Source organism: Centropristis striata, chromosome 21 (genome assembly GCF_030273125.1).
Source record: "Centropristis striata isolate RG_2023a ecotype Rhode Island chromosome 21, C.striata_1.0, whole genome shotgun sequence".
In the NCBI taxonomy this organism is placed as follows: Eukaryota; Metazoa; Chordata; class Actinopteri; order Perciformes; family Serranidae; genus Centropristis; species Centropristis striata.
The window spans coordinates 17,257,356-17,277,552 of NC_081537.1; the positions used below are offsets into that span (position 1 = coordinate 17,257,356).

Below are 20,197 nucleotides of genomic sequence, written 5' to 3' on the forward strand. Positions count from 1 at the left end.
AATGTTAGTGTTATCTATTTTTCAAACAAGTCAGAAATCAATAAAACATAACATTCAACCACTAAAACTCATTTTCTTACCTGTGGTGCTATTTATCAACCCAGAGTGTTTCAGTGTGAGCTTCCAAGTGTTGGAGTTATCAGCTTTGAGCAGTTTCATGTAGGAACTATACTAGAAAGTAAACTACCTAAACAAAACTGCTCAAATTACATTTAGCTCCATTATATTCTGCAGAGGGAAGACATCTCTACAGCTGATATATATTCAGTAAGAATATATCATACTTGATAAATAACACTACAGGTAAGAGGAAAATATGTATTTTTGATATAGGGGTGAATAGTCATTATTTTGAGATGTCCATGTGCATTTCAACAACGTTTCTGTGACTCAGCACACAAACACTTAGCCCAGAAAAACCATTACGACGTTATGATGTATAGTTTGAAAGGGTCGCTTTGAGTCATCTATTGATAGGAAATCTGCCCTCCTTTTAACTGTCAATGGATTAAAAGATTAGTGACCTTTTCTTTCTTTATTTCTTATGTGACAGTCAATCAAGAGGGCCTGGCCAGTTGACCTTATGCTGCAGTTGATGGTGCAGATCACAGACATTACTTGATAAGCCATTAGAGCTCCATTAGAGGAGAAGTCTGTGTGAAATGGACCATGATAACTGAACATAAGTTGAACATGATCACTGTGGTGTGTGACCACAGGCAGAAGCTGCTAATAAGTTCAACTGACACTCCACTAATACAGACAGAGTGGATGCAGCCTGTTGCTAATAATAAGTACACATACTATAGATAATTCTGGGAGTGGGAAAGTAACTAAATACTGTTATGTAGTAATGAACTTAACTTAAAGAAATGGTTGGACATTTTGCAGAATTCACTTTATGTCTGAGAAGTGCAGCTGTACAAAGATTTGAATGAAATACTGTTTATAATTCGGAAAACTTTCAGGTCTTAATCATCAAAATCAGAATAATTGATGAAGAAATAAGTTAACAAGACAAAAAATATATGAATTCAAAGCCACATTCAATACTTAGTGTATTATATTCAGTGATACATATTTAGTGAATACTAAAAATACATACAAATGTATCAGGGCATGACTAGTCTCAACAGGGACTGCTACTGTTGGTATAAAATGTGGCTACATGTTACTTCTCATACTTGTATTTAAAAAAAAAGTTTTTTATTGCAGAGCTTTTAAAGGGGGGTTAAAATGACGTGGAATTTTTCTGTGGTAATTTTAAGTGTTTCAATAATCCATGTACAAACCAAACTATATTATGCACAATCAATGTTTCACCAAAAGGTCTGACAAGTGAAGTCAAAACAGAAGTGCCTCAATCTGCATTCTTTCTAACAGCTAGCAGGAGGCGACTCCACTGGTAGCAAAAAAAAGAAGTCTGATTGTATAGAAGTCTATGAGAAAATAACTTTTATTTTTAACCTCTGTGAACATCCTATTAGTGAGTTTATGGTGTCAGTTGCTACTTTTAAGTTTTCTTCAATAGAGCATGATGACCGCTTCGTAAATTATAGTCACATTTAGAGTAAAACAGAAGATAAAGCAGAGTGTGATTTACGGCGTGGCTACCTTGTGATTAAAAAGCTACCTTTGACCCTTTCACAGTGTGTTTTCAGTTCATGAAAGTTAGTTGAGACATTTTGGTCATCTATAAATATCTGCAGCTGCCCTTAAAGTTTGAACTGTTGCATGCAGTATATGCTTATACAAGACATGCAGTTTATGCACATAACTATGTACTATGTGCTCATTTGTGGTAATGGCACATTTAATTAGTCAGTACCCTGTTATTCAGCAGCAGGGCTGAATAATCTTATGTTGTGTACCTGCATACACACGCTGAGGCAGCCAGATGCTTTGTTTTGTTCAGATTTGATTGAAGACTACCATGCAAAACTATCGCCTTAATGGGATGCAGTAAGACCCTGCTGGTCCTTTCATCATCTTGCCGTTACTCACACATGGCCGGTTTCATGAGCAACCACAAAGGCTGAGGAGAAGCCGTCCTCATGGTTCAGAGTGCAGCTCCTGAGTGGGTGGCACATCCCTGTAACTGGAGCGTAACCTGGGCAACAGAAGAGACCACACAGCCCTAATAATCAAGCACCAGGATGAAGGTTGTCAAGTTCTCATATAGTGCCAATGTTCAGGTACAAATTAGAGCTTATGTAAGGCCTGTATATGGTCTGACTGCAGCCATTGTGACTTTCTTAATCTTTTCTTTATGTCCACCTGATTGAGCTAAAATTAGTACATAAAGATAAAAAACTGCAGTACGTTTGATGATTGCTTTTAACGTTTCTTTCAATGAGAAACGCACATGTCTATATAAACTGAATTTAGCAACTGATTATTTTTCCTCACCTATTGTTACCTTGCAATCATCCAGCTTTTTCCAGTAAAGCAATTATGTCCATGTACAATATGTTCTCATTAAAGCCACCAGACTCCACTGAAAAAACAGTACTTTTACTTTAAAAAGATGTTGCTGGTCTACCGCTGCCTCAGCCAGTTAGTTTGTTTGTGCAGCTTTGATGCTTTAAAGGCTCAGTTCAGATTCACCAAAGTCACACGATAACACAAACAAACAAATTCCATGGTGGCAACACTAGACCAGCAAATCCAATTTTCTGCATAAATCACTGTTTTTGGCAATAGAGTCTGGTGGCTTTAAAGAGAGTATCAATAACGTCTTCAGTTCCATCCATGTGCACTTAAACTGATGTGTTTTTTATGGTCTTTTTAAGGTGGCTAAAATACATTTTGCTGTTGCTCCCATCCTCAGCAGTACATTGCTTAGTACTCCTGCCTGCTTCTTCAAACTGGGGTCGAGACAACTGTGTACGTCGGAAGCTATAAAAATGAAAAATAAATGAATAAATATATAAAAGAGAAAACTAAATAGGATATTTAATAGTAACATCATATTAAATACATAGGGGAATTACTTCAGATATTAATAAGTAAAGAACCTAATTAAAACAAATATATTCATTTATTTCATATTTTATGAACTAATGATGCCTACATTTATTTTTAATGTTATATTTGGTACATTTAATGGCTTCCGACTTCCATAGTTGACCACCATCTACTGCAGGTAATACACCGACTATGGATAAATACTTTTAAAAAAATCCAAACTATTCCCTTAAAAGCACCACCAGGGAGATTTAGCAAGTTGGGGGGCTGAGAGCATCTCCTCACTATACTTAAAAACATATTCACAAAGTAAACAGAAAGCTCCGAAGCCTTTCATCATTACCCAGCAGTCATCTTCCCCAGCATTGCAACATTTCACAAAGTTCCCCAAACTTTCAAGCAAAGCACAAACATTAAACATGACTCGATCAAGAGGTGTGCAGCGATTCAGCTTAGCGCGTTTTGGGTTTGGTTCAGAAGCACTCTTCCCTCCTGTTTTATGATTTTTTTCATGCTTTCTGACCATAATAAGACCTTTTTGGCATGCAGGTAAAAAGCAGAAAATGCAGCAGAAAGACAGCCGGTGATAAAGAGTCTTAAAAAGCATCAGGTTATTTTGGTGGTGTTGAAAAAGAGAAACATCTGCAGCAAGTCAGTCAGAGCAGAGTCTTTCTTTTTTTGCTTTTTTTTTTTTTTTGCTACAGTGGGATTATGATAATGCTTAACAAGAAAAGGTTTGATCCAGATGCTTGATGGAACTTTTCGTAATGACAACATAATGGACACATTTAGTGCTGCGAGTTAAATAGCGGAATGAAACACAAACATGACATAAAAGCAGTTGTGGAGCGTGACCCTTTATCTGAAAGGCAGATAAGGGGAATTCAAGAGAATGCAGATTACATTCCCATGAAGGGAGGCTTTGCACAGCGAAAAGGTGCAGCAGCAACAGCTCGGGGTCTCTGCTGATGTCATGAGAGAGGAGAGAGGCCATCTCTGTCATGTGGTTGATAAAGTCAAACACTGAACATACTGCGTGGGGAAATAATTTCTTGGAAAGGAGAGCAAAAGTCATTCACAAGATAAAATTTCAGTGTATTTATACAAACTAATTATCAAGCTAAAAGAACAGCAACTCTTGCAGCTAGAATGGATTTTCCTCTATCCCACAGCCACAATATCTGTATTTGGATATAGAATCTACCATCTCACAGCTAAACTTTGACAAGAGAGTGTGATGTCTGCTCGTGACCCGGAGACACAGCACCGGGTCCAATGTAACACAGTGCACGGCGCCATAGAAACCGGGCTTGTTATGGATACAACACAACGGCAGCTATGGCAACATCCGGAGGTGTGACAAGCAAACCAGGTAGCCTCGGGTTGTCTTCTAAACATGACACATGTGCTTTAAAAGTTAAAAATATACACAGGTCAGTGCAAGATATTGAACTTGAGCACAGAGGATGTTTGTTCATTCTGGAGCAAGTTTCTCTGGCGGTTAGGCTGCTCACTTCAAATTTTGTTTTGAAGGGCTGAAAAGAAGAAATACAGCATGAGACAAATGCTTAACCGACAGAAACATGTATGGTGTAAAACTCCTACAAATGGCTGCATACATGTGTTATTAGGATTGAGTGGAGAAAAGTCCATAAGGAACTTTACAAAATTTACTGAACAAGATACAGTTAGTTTACATTAATCACAAACTAACAAACACTTCTGTTTTTTCTCTACATGCCAAAAACCTTCAGATCAATCTCAATTTTTCTTATCCAGGGTGGCATCAATGTCAAGTCAGCAAGGTGTTCGATGGTTACTCAGTAATTATTTTCCTGCGAGGTTGAATTGAGTTTGTGACCTCAGCCAGAGCCTCCACTTTTAAGTTTCCAGCGACCTTACCTGGGCAAGACTTGAAGCCAACCCTTTAGTGAATGGAAGCAGATATCAGCACTCAGTCTGCACAGTCCTCGATCGAGAAAAATACAGTACCTTGCATACCTGCGGGACCAAAATCTTGCCTTGTGAGGAAGATGGCATGATCGTGGTACTCGGCGTGGTCGGGGTCACGTCGCTGCTGCGTGTTGGCCCATCGACACACCTGCTCCAGGCTGCGGGATGGGTTGCCACGCTCAATTAGGCTTATAGACTGCAAGAAATAGAAGCAGCAGGGAGAATAATTAACCTTTGATGAAACATCAGACTGAGAATAGAAGCTGGTGTTATAATCCATGGACTGCAAGTGCTCCATAGTTAGAAAAACAGTTGCACACTCCACTTTTATCATGTATTTTATTCTACATGGGAGAATAATTTAACAAATGGACAACATGCTCTGCTGAAGATGACTTGAAACTAGCGATTGAGACCATAAACTTGTGATGGTTTACTGAGTTAATGAATCAAGTGAAGGTAAGGACATTTTTGTCATTTACATTAGCGCTCAAAAGTTTGGGGTCACCCAGAAAATGTCGATTTATTTATGAAATGAGTTCCAAAATGAATAGAAAATATAGTAAAGACATTGACAAGGGTAGAAATAATAATTTTAACTTGTACATATCTCCAACTTTACCTCTAGATACTCAACTAGCCTGAGGAAGGATCATTTTATTTCTTCTCAAATCAGCACAAAACAGTTTTCAGCTGTGCTAACATAATGCTCAGGTGTTTTAATTATCAATGAGCCTTTCAACTCTATTTAACACAACGTGCCACTGGAACACAGGAGTGATGGCTGCTGACAATATATAATAGACATTCCATAAGAAAATCAGCTTTTTCCAGCTTTAATAGTCATTTACCACTTTTCTTTAAAAAATAAGAACATTTCTGAGTGACCCTAAACTTTTGAGTGGCAGTGTTTATACAATCGCACCTCTATTAGAAATCAGTGGAGTCGCCCCCTGCTGGACATTAGAAAAAAATGCAGGTTTAAGGTACTTATGCAATGACTTTTCATTTTTTGTTGCTTGTGAAATATTCATGCATGCAAATTAGATTCCTAACGGATATTGAAAACAGATTTTACTTCCCGCCTGCTCAATGTTTCTCCAACTGGATCACATTTTCATTTTGAACACAGAAACCAGCCTTGTGTGTGTTTTTTCTTTTTTCTCACACTGGCATTTATTTACGACTGGAGACAGACAATTTTCCAAATGGAAAACTGTTCTTGGAAACTGGAAAAGTGCAATAAAATGAAAATGGAAAACACTTTTTATTATTTTTCTTTTGTGTTCAACATATTCAACAAAAACACTCAGTTGAGGATAAAAGAATGCGTTGACACCAGACGATCTGTCCTCCTCAGAGTGTGTGCTTGTGACACATTCAACACATTCAAGCTCATGTAATTGGTGTTGTGTAAACTGCATTTTGCTGCTTTGGCAACCAGACAACAGAAACAAAGTCGCCAGGCAGCATCATATAATAATGTTGATTGGAAAGGCACTCACGGTTAATAACCCACTGTGTCTGTCTCCAGGTGTAAATATGTCGCTTTTTACTACAATATTTGCAGCTTTAATCACCAGCAAACATGGACCGATTTCTTTGCTTTTCTTTAGTTTCTTCGTGTATATGTTAATCACTACATGCACATACATAACAATGAGAAAATTAAAACATGCCCCTTTATAGTTGTGATGTAAAGCAGGTTATTAAACCAAGCAGCATCTACTGAATGTTCTATTCCTTTAATAAATGCCACATGTGATTATTTCAGGATGTTTGTGCACATATGATCTGTAAATTATATAAACACTAATCACTTTCCGCTGGCTGAGCTAAGGTGCAGAATGCATTGCTGAGTAGTGATTATGATTATTATCCAATTTTCAAATTCAAGTTATTTTAACAGCTCTTTGGAGTTTAAATGTATTGATATTTTTTTAGCACAGTGTTTGGTTTTAGATGCTATTACTGCCATTTTTGGCCCATATAACGCCTGTCAATCAACAGTGGCCCAAAGCATTATTAGAAAAATTACACCACACGCTGCTAAGGGCCCCTAACAAACCAGGGGGCCCCAAAAAGCATTAAAAATGTGATCTTTCCCTTTTTATTTTAGTGTCATAATTTAACCATGCAGAGATACACATAATTCCGTTAAAGCACCCATTAAAACTCAATATTTTTGAAAATCCTTAAACTATGACAAATTTGGGGATTCATGGCCAGTGCAATCAGTGTGTGGCATGGAACCAGGCTACTCAGAGGAATCAGCTTGTGCAGAATCTGTAGTAACCTTTAAATCCCCAAAACACATGCAGGAGCACATGCACACGCACATCCACAAATTGCGAGGATTACGGACTAATTACATTATTTTTCTGTGCCTGACATGACAGAACAGGCACTAAAGTGACTGACTTGAAATTAAATTGTATACACCGTCAATATGTACATTGTGACGTTTGTGGTTTCTCATGTACACTAAAAAATCAGAAACTGCAGAGAGTCAAATGTAAGCTGGTTACTTTGATGTCAGACATGCACTGACTGAGTCAGTCTAGATGGAACAGTTCAGTGTATTGGTAAATGAGCATGTTTACCTTGCTGCTGAGAGTTGATGAGTAGATCAACACCACTCTCAGGTCAATACAGTAAAGAACTGCTATCGATCTTCTTACCTACTCAAACTCTCTCTGAGGTTATAAACAACTAACTTGAGACACCTGAACGTTGTGGGCGTGTATTGCAAAATGAAGCTACCATCGTAATATATTTTTTTATTTTGATTCCATCGCTGTCTGTAGGCAGTAACAACAATTTAATAATGTAATGTCATGAATCAACAGATGTATTTATATGAAAACAATTAAGTTGCAACTCCAAGTCGGAACAGTGAAGCCAATGCAGCAGTGCCTTAAACATGCATTCTTTCTAATGTCCAGTAGCGTGTCTACTGGCTGCTGCTGCGAAGAAGTCTGATTGAATAGAAGTCAATGAGAAAATGAACCTACTTCGATTTTGATTTATTAACTCAGTAAACATTTTCCTAATGAGTCTATCGTTTATCAATTGTTAGTTTCAAGTCTTCCTCAATACAACATGATGTTCAATCTGTAAATTATGGTCCCATTAGAGGAAAGTGGACGATAAAGCCAGGTATGGGGAAAAAAACATGATGGCAATTGCCAAAATGCCAGTCTTGAGGCTTGACTTCACAAACCAAAGGGTAACATAATGTTGACTATCCACTATTTGTTGTCTGTGGTTCAACACAGTCTAAAGTCCTTCAGCAATTGGCTTCATTGTTTGAAATATAACTATAGAAAATAACAGCAATGTGTGATAAAGCTCACCTGTCGATACCCAACCATTATCATCCGGACAAGGACAACATTGATGTTGGTTCCCAAAGATTCATCATGATAGATTTCATCAACCTGAAAGGAAAGGAACATCATCTGTCAATGATTGAAATGAAATGAAATGAAGGAAACACAAAGCATTTGATGAAGGTGACCGAACGTCTCACAATAGTGAGCCTGTCAAACAAATAACAGCTGTCTCTGTTCATCTCTAGTTACTGAATTTTCAAAGGTTTACAGTTAATAACTTCTTTTAAATCACTTCCTAAAACCCACTTTTATAGACTTGTTTTTTTATGTAATGCTATTTTACTACTCCTTTTTACTTCTTCACTTTTTACTTTTTTACTCCTTTTTTACTACCTTTTATTTTCTGTGTATCTGAGAATGTCTTGTGATTGTTTCTGCTCTCTCTTTTATTGTGACAAAAATGATCACTATCAAACTGCGAGGACAAGTGAATAACACCTTCTACTGTGTGATGCTTTGTATCATGGGTAATAAAAAGCACAGAGAAAAAGAAACTGTTTGCAGTAATTTGTGCTGTTTCCACAGATTTTATGTCTGAGGTACAGCATCCCAGCAGCAGGCTGTTTTTTTTCCTCCATTTTTTACAACAAGCTTGGAATACTGATGAAATATGTTTATACATTGGCAACCATCCAATAAAACCAGTGTTGTTATGCAATGGCAAAGAGGCCTGACCCAGAAATGTGTCGACTGCTATTTGGCTTTATAATAATGCTGTGGTATGTGGATGCTTAACCCCAGGCCAAGCTAGGATCCAATTCAAGTCCCAAGTCCCAAGTCCAATTTCCACTTTCCACTTTCCACGTGTGTTTTATTTTCATCACATGGTCGCTACATGTCGGCACTCCTCCGGGCCCCGTAAAGTCAATCAACTGCTTCGCCTTGTGGTTGATAAATAAAGTTCAGAGGGAAAATAAGAGGTGACTATTTCTTTTTCCATAAATCAGTTAGTCATTTTGTTGGGACATATTGGTTATGGGCTGTAATTAACAAACCGGGCGACTCTCGATTGGTAAACATGAAGTCATTTAGCCTCACAAAGCATCCTCACATTTCTCCACTGAGAGGAAACATGTGTTTACAACTGGTGTTTTAAGGCACGTGGGTCATCACACATCAATTTAACACGGTGTGTCATGTTACAAGCTGAGAAAATAACATGCAACATATGTGTTTATCTTCAGTATTTATGCAATTTTTTTTTCTTTAATTATGTATGTTTTTATCAGCTACTCCTGCAACTTTTTACTAACTGCTTACTTTTAAACTAATATCAAAGGGTCGGGGTATAAAATTAATTAATTCTTTAGTGTCTATCAGAGTTGCAATATGTGAGGAGTGTCAGGTGCCACAGGTTCTGGAAGTAAAAGTCAAAAAAAATGTTTCCATAGGCTTATGTGTTATGTGATTTAAAACTGAATTGAGAGACAGTTAGCGGTGTAACTGTGTAACTCCATAGAAAGAAAATAGTTCATACATGGGACTGTTCACTACAAAGTCTGTGGATTTTCTTTCTCTGGCACTCTGCAACTCACACCAAAATAATCTTAAAATATGTATTTTGAATTATGGGTGAACTGCACTACAAAAGACTTCTAATCATCAGTATTGGTGTAGTGGCAGAAATGTCAGCATAGATCTCTCATAACCTGAACAAATAACACTAAACCTACACTTCGTAAATGTCACTCGAGGTAAGTGAGGCCTCAATAGTATATGGGTTCTGACAGCACCATTTTTGGCAATATACAGTATGCCTTTATCACAGCAGGGGTTTAGACATGTAATTATTCATAGAAGTTACAGCTGGGCTTTTAATGTGTCTGAATGTGTTTGTTTTTTTAACCTTTTTCTACATCAGCTCTTTTTTTTTAACTGCATCATGACAATCCATGTAATTTAATGTTTAATACCCCTCAGCGATATAAGTTTTATTTTATGGTTCAATCTTTTATGGTGGATCAAACAAATCCATCGCCCTGTGCAGCCAGAGCCGTCTCTGCAGGGGACAGCAGCAGCTTTGTGGAAATGATAAAAGCATCTCTGCTCCTGCAACTTTCTGCCAATAAAACTTTTTCTGAGTAATATCCCAAAGTTCTCTTTTTCGTGCATTACCAGAATGTATCCAGCCTCTACTTAAGAAACCAACACTTTCCCTTGACTATGGCCCTATTTCCAAAAAACCCATTCGTTTTTCAAGAATTGTTGTAAAATTAAAAAAAGGCACTTTACTGGCAACTGTTCAACACATCTGAAGTGATTCTGTCTTTTAATCAACAGTGCCATTATAAATCTAATCTACTGTCAGTCACGCACAATTAGTGCAAACTCTGGTTGTCACACTATTTCAAAAATCACTCAGTGTCTGCTTTGATACGATGATGATGCCACTCAGACACAGAGTGGGCACAGAGTGAGCTATTTGAAATTGATTTTCTTTTCTTTTTTTAATAATTGGTGTTGCTGGAAGCTTCCATTGATTCTCCAGATGAGATGGGGAACAGCTGGCATGCTATTTCTGTCCATAAACTCTAATCTCTCCAGCTGCACACTACAATTTTTAATTTCATGAATGTTACAATCCTGACACATGAGGCAGCCTGTGAGCTTTAATACCTGCAAGGACAAGCAGCCATCTGTAGAACCAAGATCGTCAAACAAAAAATAAGAAAGTATTCAGACAGGCAGACCTCGAAGTTTTTTTTTGTCATTGTCAATGAGTGCTGAAAAGGCTGAAAAGTGCTAAAAAGGCTACTTTGTGATACATTTTGTCTCAAAAACACCTTCTTGTAGGCATGTATGTGTCCTTGTGCAGGCTCATAAAAGTTCCGATAATACAAACAAAATAACAGAGTACTACTAAAACACCAACAAGTGTGTGCCACTCAGCTTTCTATAGGTAAAAATTATGACTGTGCAGAACAAAAGCTCTGTCACTAAAGAAAGGCTATCTTGGCCAGAGTTCAAATTTGCTCTGGGACGCAGGGTTACACCCAAGGCATTTAAGCAAATATTCCATTCACAGAAGCCCATTCAGGTCAATAAATGCTGCAAAGAGCACTCGAGTGACCCCAAATTCTCTCAGATTTGTTACGAGCTCAAATTCCTAGTCGGGTCCATACTGACCTATATACGTGTGTTTATGTTGGACCTGAAACAGAGAAACTGTTGATAGCATGATAGATAGAATAGCATCATAAAAGTTCCATGACGGCTGATGTTGCATATTTTCCTGACTCAGGACTCTATGGATTCTGCCTTCAAAAAATAAATAAAAAATAAATAACGTTTGGTGAGTCCTCCAACCCCACGTATACAGCGATAATTACAAAGCCAGGAGGAGCACACAGAGGGCTGGAATTGGACTGTTGTGGCTGAAAATGAGAGTAGCAGCTGTGAGCTACAGGCGCTAGGTGTCCCTGGCTTGTGCACAGCATCACATCGACGTGGACAAAACGTGGTGTGCGCTCAAACAACACAGCCATTGTGCGGCAGGCACCTCAGCAGTCACCTTGGCTTTGCGCAGACAGGATGTTCAGTAATCAATCCCTCAGGGAGAGTTTCTCCAGGTGGTACTACACATTATGCAGCCACGGAGCAGGGATTCAGAGGGATTTGAGTGGGCAGAGCTCTTTCAGACACAGCAAGCCTGTGGCTTACAAGTGGAACTAAAGAGTATTGATCCTCGTTTGCTGAAACTTTCTCTCTGGAAATTCTCTTGTCAAGTTTTACTCAGGAGGAAGGGGACTCTGTATATATTACTTGTTAGAACACAATGGAATACTTAACCCTTTAAATGACCATGTGTATATCAGTTACTCAACCACATCAATTCTTAAAATAAAACCTCCACAGTGAATTTAGACTACAAACTTGTAGCAAATTATTAATGATTTGAAGTAAATGGAGCCAAAAGACAGCAAACTATATTAGGGCTGATAGTTTCCCCAGTGAATTAGAAGCTCGTCAGCCCCACCAGGGCTAAGTTGACCTAGGCATCAGGGACTTTTTTTTTATTTTTTAAAAAGGTATTTTTATTTTTAATTCTTTCTCTTAAAGGTCACCAAAAACACAGCGTTTATCACAAAAAGAAACTGTAAAACTAGGAATTATAATCTGCATTTGAACTTTCTGACAGTCCTTGAAAGGTTATGAAAGTTTCTGTTAGAAAACTATCCAAAAACTAAGCTTTAAATTGTGGAACAAAGTAATTTTAACAGAAATATTACATGTCAAACATTGCCAGAAATAAACTATTTGGAAAAACTAGATCTTGTTAAAATTGTTAGATTCTGCGCTCCTCGACCCAACTGGGAGGACATAATTGATTCTGCTGAGACAAGCGGTCATTTAGCAAATATTCACTGAAAATCAGACAGAACTTCAGGCTGTTTACACAGACCAGAGAGGAGAGGACAGGATAGGTTAAAAGTAGAGGTTATAAAAATGTAGATAGTTCAATTTAAATAGCATGTGGAGACCCTTTTTTCCCCAATAATCATGACACTTGTGGGCACTTGAAACAATGTTGTATTTATAAATCTAATTCAATTAAAATAATAATTATTAGAAGAGAAATTCAGCCTTTTTTAATGATTTATGTCATTATAACTGTATTATTCTCATGTTTTAGTTGTTCACACTGCTAGCCATGATTGTGCTGATTCTATAGAGCTGCAGGACTTTTATATATATATTTTATATATCATAGTAAAATACAAATCTGGGTTTCAGAGGGCTAAGAATTTTTTTTTTGGGCGGCGTGGTTGGAAACAAAGATACAATGGTCGGAAAGCTTATCAGCAAGATCTGTTGATTGATGAAAAAGTGAATGCACTTTAGGAAACAGCAGGTCTGAGATTAGTTTTCTTTACCTTCACACTTCCAATTATCACCAACTCATGTAACTTTAGATAATCTAGCAAGTGGACTTGTCAGAGGACATTGGACATTGGCAAATGCTGGTCAGTTGATAGTCACAACTTTTATCGGGGAAAACCCTAATTACTGAAAAATGTTATTGTGTAAATATTGTGTGAAAGTTAAAATGTAATCTTAGTATTTACAACTTTTTGTCTCTGTGCGAGTAATGGGCCCGTGCAAGCCTCACACTGTTGTGGCAAGAGGTGGGGGAAAAAATCAATACAGCATAGTATCGCAATATTTTGTATGACAATATTATATCGATTCATGGCTGCCAAGTATCAATATTTAGAGTTCCGACGGATGGCGGTCCGTCAGTATTTTTGCTGTTCTTTGTTTTTTTTGGAGGCCATAGCAGGCTCACTTTTAGGAATATACTGGAGATACTGGTATCATATGAAACTAGAAGATGTAAGGAATGTGTGTCAGGATATCGTGTCGGAAAGATGTTGAAATAACGCTGCAAAGTTAGGTTATTTTTTAATGTTCAATGGTGATTTTCAAAGCGATCATGTGACCTCTGACATCATGCTATCTCAATTCAGAATTGAGATTTTTTTATCTTATTTGACAAAACGATTCTTGATTTAATGTAATTTTGTGGACACAAAATGCAGTTAAACAGTTAAATGGAGGCGAGAAAAAGTGTTGAAAAGGGGTGAGTTTTTAATCAATAAATGATTACTTCAGGTATGAAGTATTCCTTGAATTTGACAGCTTAGTCCCCTATATATATTGTGAGTTCTTGGAAAAGACTTATCCTGTTAGTAATGTAAAATAAGTGCTTCTCAGAAAGCACTCGCCACCAATGACAGATAATGGGCACACTCTCACAGCCACTTCACAGTATAGTCAGCCTGTGGCATTAAAGCAGACATGTCTCCCTGCCAAAGACATCTGTAGAAGGAACGTGTATATAATATCCTAATTAAATAAACACATCATTCCATGTCAGCAGCGCCTGGAAATACGAGCAAACTCCTGGCACTGGTTTCCATGACTGCCCCGCGCAGCTCCCAGTCAACTTTCTAATTGGTCTAGTGCAGCTAATCAGACCACCATGCAGGGTCCAAATGGTAACTGTTACAGAGTGAAACCAGCACCCTGTGAAAATCTGACTTGAAGGATTTGGGCCTATTAAGTAGATTATGGTGGTAGGAGCTGGTGGAACCCGTAATGAATGAGCTGAGAATTTTTTTTCACCTCTCATCGGTAATCCATAAACAGCTAGAGAGAGTGGGGGTCTGGGGAGAAGTGTGGCAAGGTCTGATGTCAGAGAGGACAAGGAGGGGAAAAAACCTCCACAGATAGAAAAGCACCCAACTCAACAGTTTAACGTCAAGAAAGGATATTTAAAAACACATTTTTGTCTATGTACACTTAACTGTTTTATTCCTGATTGAATTCATAAAAAGACCTTGGGGAAAAAAAGAAAAAGAAAGTGAGAAATTTATGAGAATGAGAATCTATTTTGAGAGATTCATTGTTTTAGTCTTTTTTTAGGCAAAACTGACAAAGTCAAGATTATCATTGCTGTTTTAAGTAATAGTGATCTCAATAAAGCTCAGCGTTTAAGTTCAGTCAGGAAGAAATATATTTAAGCCTCACTCACAATTCTCTCTCACAATAAACAGACTGTGTGAGACTTATTTCAGATCCTGTGGAGTGATTTATGTCTGCGTCAAACCCGACATAAAATGAACTCCTTCTGCTTCTTTTTATCAGCTGATTAAAAGGCGTACTCTCCCCAAAAAATGCTCTTTAGTTATGTTATTAGTTAGCAGCGCTGTAGTCATAGTTATGAATGGGTAAATGGGGTGCACTTATATAGCGCTCTACACTACACACTACGCTCATTCACCCATTCACACACAGATTCATACTGGTGGCCGAGGATACCACCTGCCACCATTGGGAATTCATTCACACAACAATGAACGCTAGCCTGGGTATACCCATACTGCCTTGCGCGCTCAAATTTACTTTTCGAACCTCCAGGCGGTCTGGCAACCAAGGCAGTTTCTTAGCCCTGTTTTAGGGATCCAATCACAGAGCGGGGAGGGACGGCAAGGCGATGACGCGTACTACTCGGCACTTGGAAGCTTGTAGTTTTCTTACGGGTCCAACATGGCTGCTGCAGATGCGAAACTCTCTTTAGCTGTAGATGGTGTTTTAAATAGTTTAGAGCGAAAGTTGAAAGGCGAAAGGTCTCTCGGCGGCTCCGATGTCCTCATTTGAGATTTGTCTGGTGCTAGCCAGGCTAGATGAACGCAGCATCGGGAGCAATTTGGGGAATCTTTTGTAGCCATGAACGTTTTTCTTCTGACCTTAGGGGGTTTGTTTTGTTGCCTAAATCTCAGTTTTACAACATTAAGGACGTATCAAAAACAGTGACTGTTACATTTATGTATGTGGATGTGTTGCTCCGCCCACCGGTAAGGGAGCTAATTTTAGAAACACACCTATAACATATCTGGTCCTATGATTTGGAACACTTTTTGCTCTTTTTTCTCAGCCAGCCACATTTGACATTATCTACAACAGCTGATTATGTCGCTGCTGTCAAACTTTACATCTTGAATGCATTCAGCCCAAAAAAACCCAAACCAAAACATTTATTTATCTGGAAATGGTGATGCATTAAACACCCTGTTGTGCCATTTAAATAAGCCGGGTTTACATTGGGAAGAGGGAAAAACCTCTGACACACCCACCAAACAAGAAAATGCACCACAAAGTCTGTTGCACATTATTGCTAACTAGACCATTTTGAGACTGAGCTCGCCTCCCTGGTCTCCTCTCTGCTGCTGTCATGTCATGTAAAATTATCGCAGCGCTCTTTCATCCCTCATACAAGTGCCCATGATGAGCTCATTAGAAGTCCTTTAATCACATCTGTGCCCAGGAGGCCAATCTTCTTCACATTCAGATCATCAAAATTCTCTTCATCTCATCATACCATCAGTGTCTAGGCTCAATCACAGGGTTCACTATTCTACTTCACCACTTCACCACTTCATGATGGTGGCTTATCGCCCAAGGTTATTCACAGTTTTGGTCAGACAAGGCAAGCTCAATCTCAGGAAATCATCTGTGTCCTTATGACACTTGACGCTTGAAGACCTTTTATTCAAACAGAAGAATAGACTTACTATGTTCATGAGCGTGAGGACATAATTCTGCACATGCTCCTTGCCATGGAAGCGCACCACTGAGTCGTCCACAGCGAGCAGCACCTCGATGTTGTAGTCGTCTTTCTTTGCGTGCCTCCTCTTGCGCTCGGACTCAGACAGTTTATGCTCGACGAGATCCAGAGCCGCAGGAAGGTCTGCGATCCCAAAGTCTGCCACTGCAAAAATATGAGCAGGGAATAAACAAGTGAACAGACTGTGGGAATCTGATGCATGTGTGTGATTTCTTCTTTTATTTCAGATCCTGTAGAGTGATTTATGTCTCAACATAAAATAAACTTGTCTTTGAGTCTCAGGATGCACAGGAGGAATCATTTGGGACATTCAACAGGCCTGTGGACTTTATATTTTCTAAGCCACCTGATCTCTAGTCAAAATTCTCCCCTTGGACTCGTAGATCACTGGCTTGCAGAGTAAGAAGTGTATTTCTTCTCAGCCCCACATTTAACCTAACTATAACTTGTGCCTTCTTGGCATGAATCCCTGCTGAGTTAGACCAATAAACAACATTGGTCTATGTTATAAAGCACTTCAACTGTTTTGTCTAGGTGTGATATTGAGGCACAGTGTGTCATCTGTCCGTGTCAAATTCTCATAAAAAAATATAGAAATTGTGCAAAATCCCTGCAGAACATGTGTGATGGCCCAGATCTCTGGAGGTGAGGTGAAATAATGTCAGAATGTGAAAGAAAAAATCCATAGGCGAGGAATATATATTTTATAGGCTACATCATGTGAGAAAAACACCACAGTTGAAATATATCGAGATATTTTTGCAGCACCAATTTTTTATAGAGATAAATAAGCAGACAAATAAACAAAACCCCATTCATAATAGACTTGATGGAGGTAATAACTTCATGTAATTGCATAATGTGTTGACACAGTGAGCGTGTCTGGCAACGGCTCATAAAAGGCAGACATGTTGCTTAAAGCTATAATAATTCTTCAGTGTCTTATGCATACAAGAAACTCAATTGAACAAGGTTTTTTTTCAATGCAGAAAAATTAAAATGAAGGATGAATGCATAATGCAGAAAACAATAACCGGCTTCTGCTTGGAAACTGAAGGACAAAAATTGGCAACACTGTGGCCTTGTTGAAACATATTTTCACTTAAAGCTTTTTACAAAGGACAAAAAATCCTTTGAAGGTTTTTTTTCATAGGTACAGAAACTCTAATGGAAAAGAAAGAAATGGCAACAATATTAAAATGCAAATTGAGCTGAAGAAAGCATCCTGTAAAAGTATGCAATGCATTTCACAAGGGCAGTAAAAACAAGAAAAAGTGACTATTACAACCACTGGAGCCAAGAATTCCTCCCTTTACCAGCTGAGTCCAGGAGACTGAGGTTTGTGAAGTATCGTCACTTATTATATTTATTTTTTAAACTATGTTTTATATGTCTAACCCTAAAAAAAAACCTTACAGCAGTTTTTAGGGACCAGTTATTGAATGGGCTAATAACAAATTAAAATATTAGCCCATACTTATGGGAATGACAACCACTGATAACGACTAGCCTGGCTAACACCAGACTATTCTCAAATGAGGTCTAGTCTGGCAACGAGCAATGGATTTTTCCGTAGAGGAGGTGTGGTTTACGGTCCTCCGGAGCCGTTTATTGGACGCTTAGAATGTCTATCAAAAGTGTCTGTAGGTAGCTCTTAGCCAATCAGATCAGTTATACCAGATGACGTAGTAGAGCAACAGAAATGGATGTTTGTTGTGTGTGTGTCTGTGAGAGAATGTTGCTTGCTGCTTTGCTTCTCCAGTTCTCGGAGAATAAGATTATTTATTTTCACGCTTTATTCCCCCTCATGTCATTCAGCCACACACATCCACTGATTTTATGGGCAATAAACAAGCTGCTGCGGGTCTCTCGGCGGCTCCGCTGTCCCCCGGCTCGTAGTGAGATCACCGGCGGTGACCAGCAGTCTCTAGGTTTGTCTTTTCTCTCTTTTCACATCCAATATAGAAATGTGATTTAATGTTACTATAACAAATATTGATTTGTGCAGCTTGATGACATGAGAGTGAACCAGAACAGTAAAGTCGTAGGCCAGTCAGCTAAACAACGAGCTGAAACTCACAATAAAACGATGCAGAGCTGCAGATTTAGGTAATAATTCTGTGCAGGTTCATCACTATGAATGTCTTTTTTGTTTAATTAAAGGATTCAAGGAAACAATAAAGGATTCACAGTGCAACATCACCCAGTAGGTTTATAAGGAAAGACACTGATGTTGTGAGAGGTAATTGACTAATACGTCGCCAACAAATTTTGTTATCTGCAAATGACGTTTGCAGATATGCAGAAAGAAAGAGCTGTGACTAAATGGCAGAAATGTACGTGAGGTAATTGGGAAGCACTCAGAGAAGCTCCACTAGAGTTAATGACTTGATTAAGTGTCATACTGAAATCAGTTGTACTCTAGGAATCACTAAAAGACTTCAGCTACACAGGTTTCCACTCAAGGCTCGCCTGGTCTGAATCGATGTAGAATGATTATGTGTGTCACAGTAAATGTAGAAAATTGTCTTGATGATCATTTTTTCCAATAAATTGACAGCAGAAAATTAACTATAACAAAAACTGTTTGAGTTTTGGACTTGCCGGTCATTATGGTGGTTTTAGGAGTCTGATGATAGATTTTTCTATCATAAGAAAAATGTCTAAAATGAAAACAGCTGTGAGTATGTCAATAATAATAATAAATGATCTGAAATAAATAAGCTAAAACATGCACAAACCACTACTGCATTAAATGCAGATGAACCACAATTTACGAAACGATGAATGGTGCTTCATTCAATCCTGTGATGTACTACTAAAAAAACAGCCCTCACTCTTGAGAACCTCCGGTCCGCTTACACATGTGCATTTACTCACAATGCACACCCACACAGTCTAAACACACACACACTGCTTTTTCCACTGACGTCAGATTCCTACCTTCATTGTGGAGGTCCTCCCTCCGCTGGCCCGTCTCCCGCTTGATGGCCGACCTGCGGTAGACCACGTGGACACGCCCCTTCACTTCCACATCCTGTTGGCCCTTCTCAAGGGGCTCGATGAAAAACTCCCCATTATCAGTCCGGATCAGACCTGCCTGGAAAAAGAGGGCTTGAAATTAGTGCACCCCTCCTCCTTCAAAGGACAGTAATTCCACTGGAGCCAGTAATTACAGTGTGGCTGATCAATTGGAAGATTTTTAGAAGGGGAATGACGCAGGTAGACACAATTTGGGGGCCCCTCAAAAATAAGCCCTTAATCTGGATTTATTGAGTGTCACCATGATTTCACACTGATCTACTGATGAGTAGCAATGTCTGTATCCAGCCACACATTTCTATCTGTGCTTGGTTTTTTAATGAATTCAAATATCTCTGATGTTCAAAGAATTCAAACTCTGACTTTTACTCGCTTTTGTAAGTAACCACTACCTTTTCGACTACCTGCAGAGAGCAGCCGTGATTATGCTACTTCCATGCAAACGTAGCCAGGGGGTAAATTATTGGGAACGCGATGGATTGGTGCGCATGGGGCCCTTATTCAAAACTCTATTTCGCATTTCTATTAGCAGCACTAAATTATGGGTTGGGGGAACAATTTACACCTGTCACATAATGGTGATTTCTCTCTGACTGACTGATGAAAGAGCATGACAGCTACAGAAATAGGACCTTGTGCATTTTATTCAGAGGGACAGCGATCAAGTGCTGACATTTACTCTTGATTTCGAATAGTTCTCCTGTTGCTGCAC

At 38.6% G+C, this 20,197-nt stretch overlaps 1 protein-coding gene across 1 annotated transcript in view; it reads right to left on the bottom strand.

The window, feature by feature from the left end:
* The window catches only part of LOC131959570 (A disintegrin and metalloproteinase with thrombospondin motifs 14), a 51,332-nt gene that overhangs the window by 17,283 nt on the left and 13,852 nt on the right, over positions 1–20,197 (bottom strand). The window contains exons 3-7 of the mRNA XM_059324776.1: positions 19,387–19,543; positions 16,391–16,587; positions 8,277–8,360; positions 4,960–5,116; positions 2,005–2,110 (exon numbers count right to left, since the gene is read on the bottom strand). Coding sequence (XP_059180759.1) covers positions 2,005–2,110; positions 4,960–5,116; positions 8,277–8,360; positions 16,391–16,587; positions 19,387–19,543 — 701 coding nt within the window. The remainder of the gene's footprint in view (positions 1–2,004; positions 2,111–4,959; positions 5,117–8,276; positions 8,361–16,390; positions 16,588–19,386; positions 19,544–20,197) is intronic.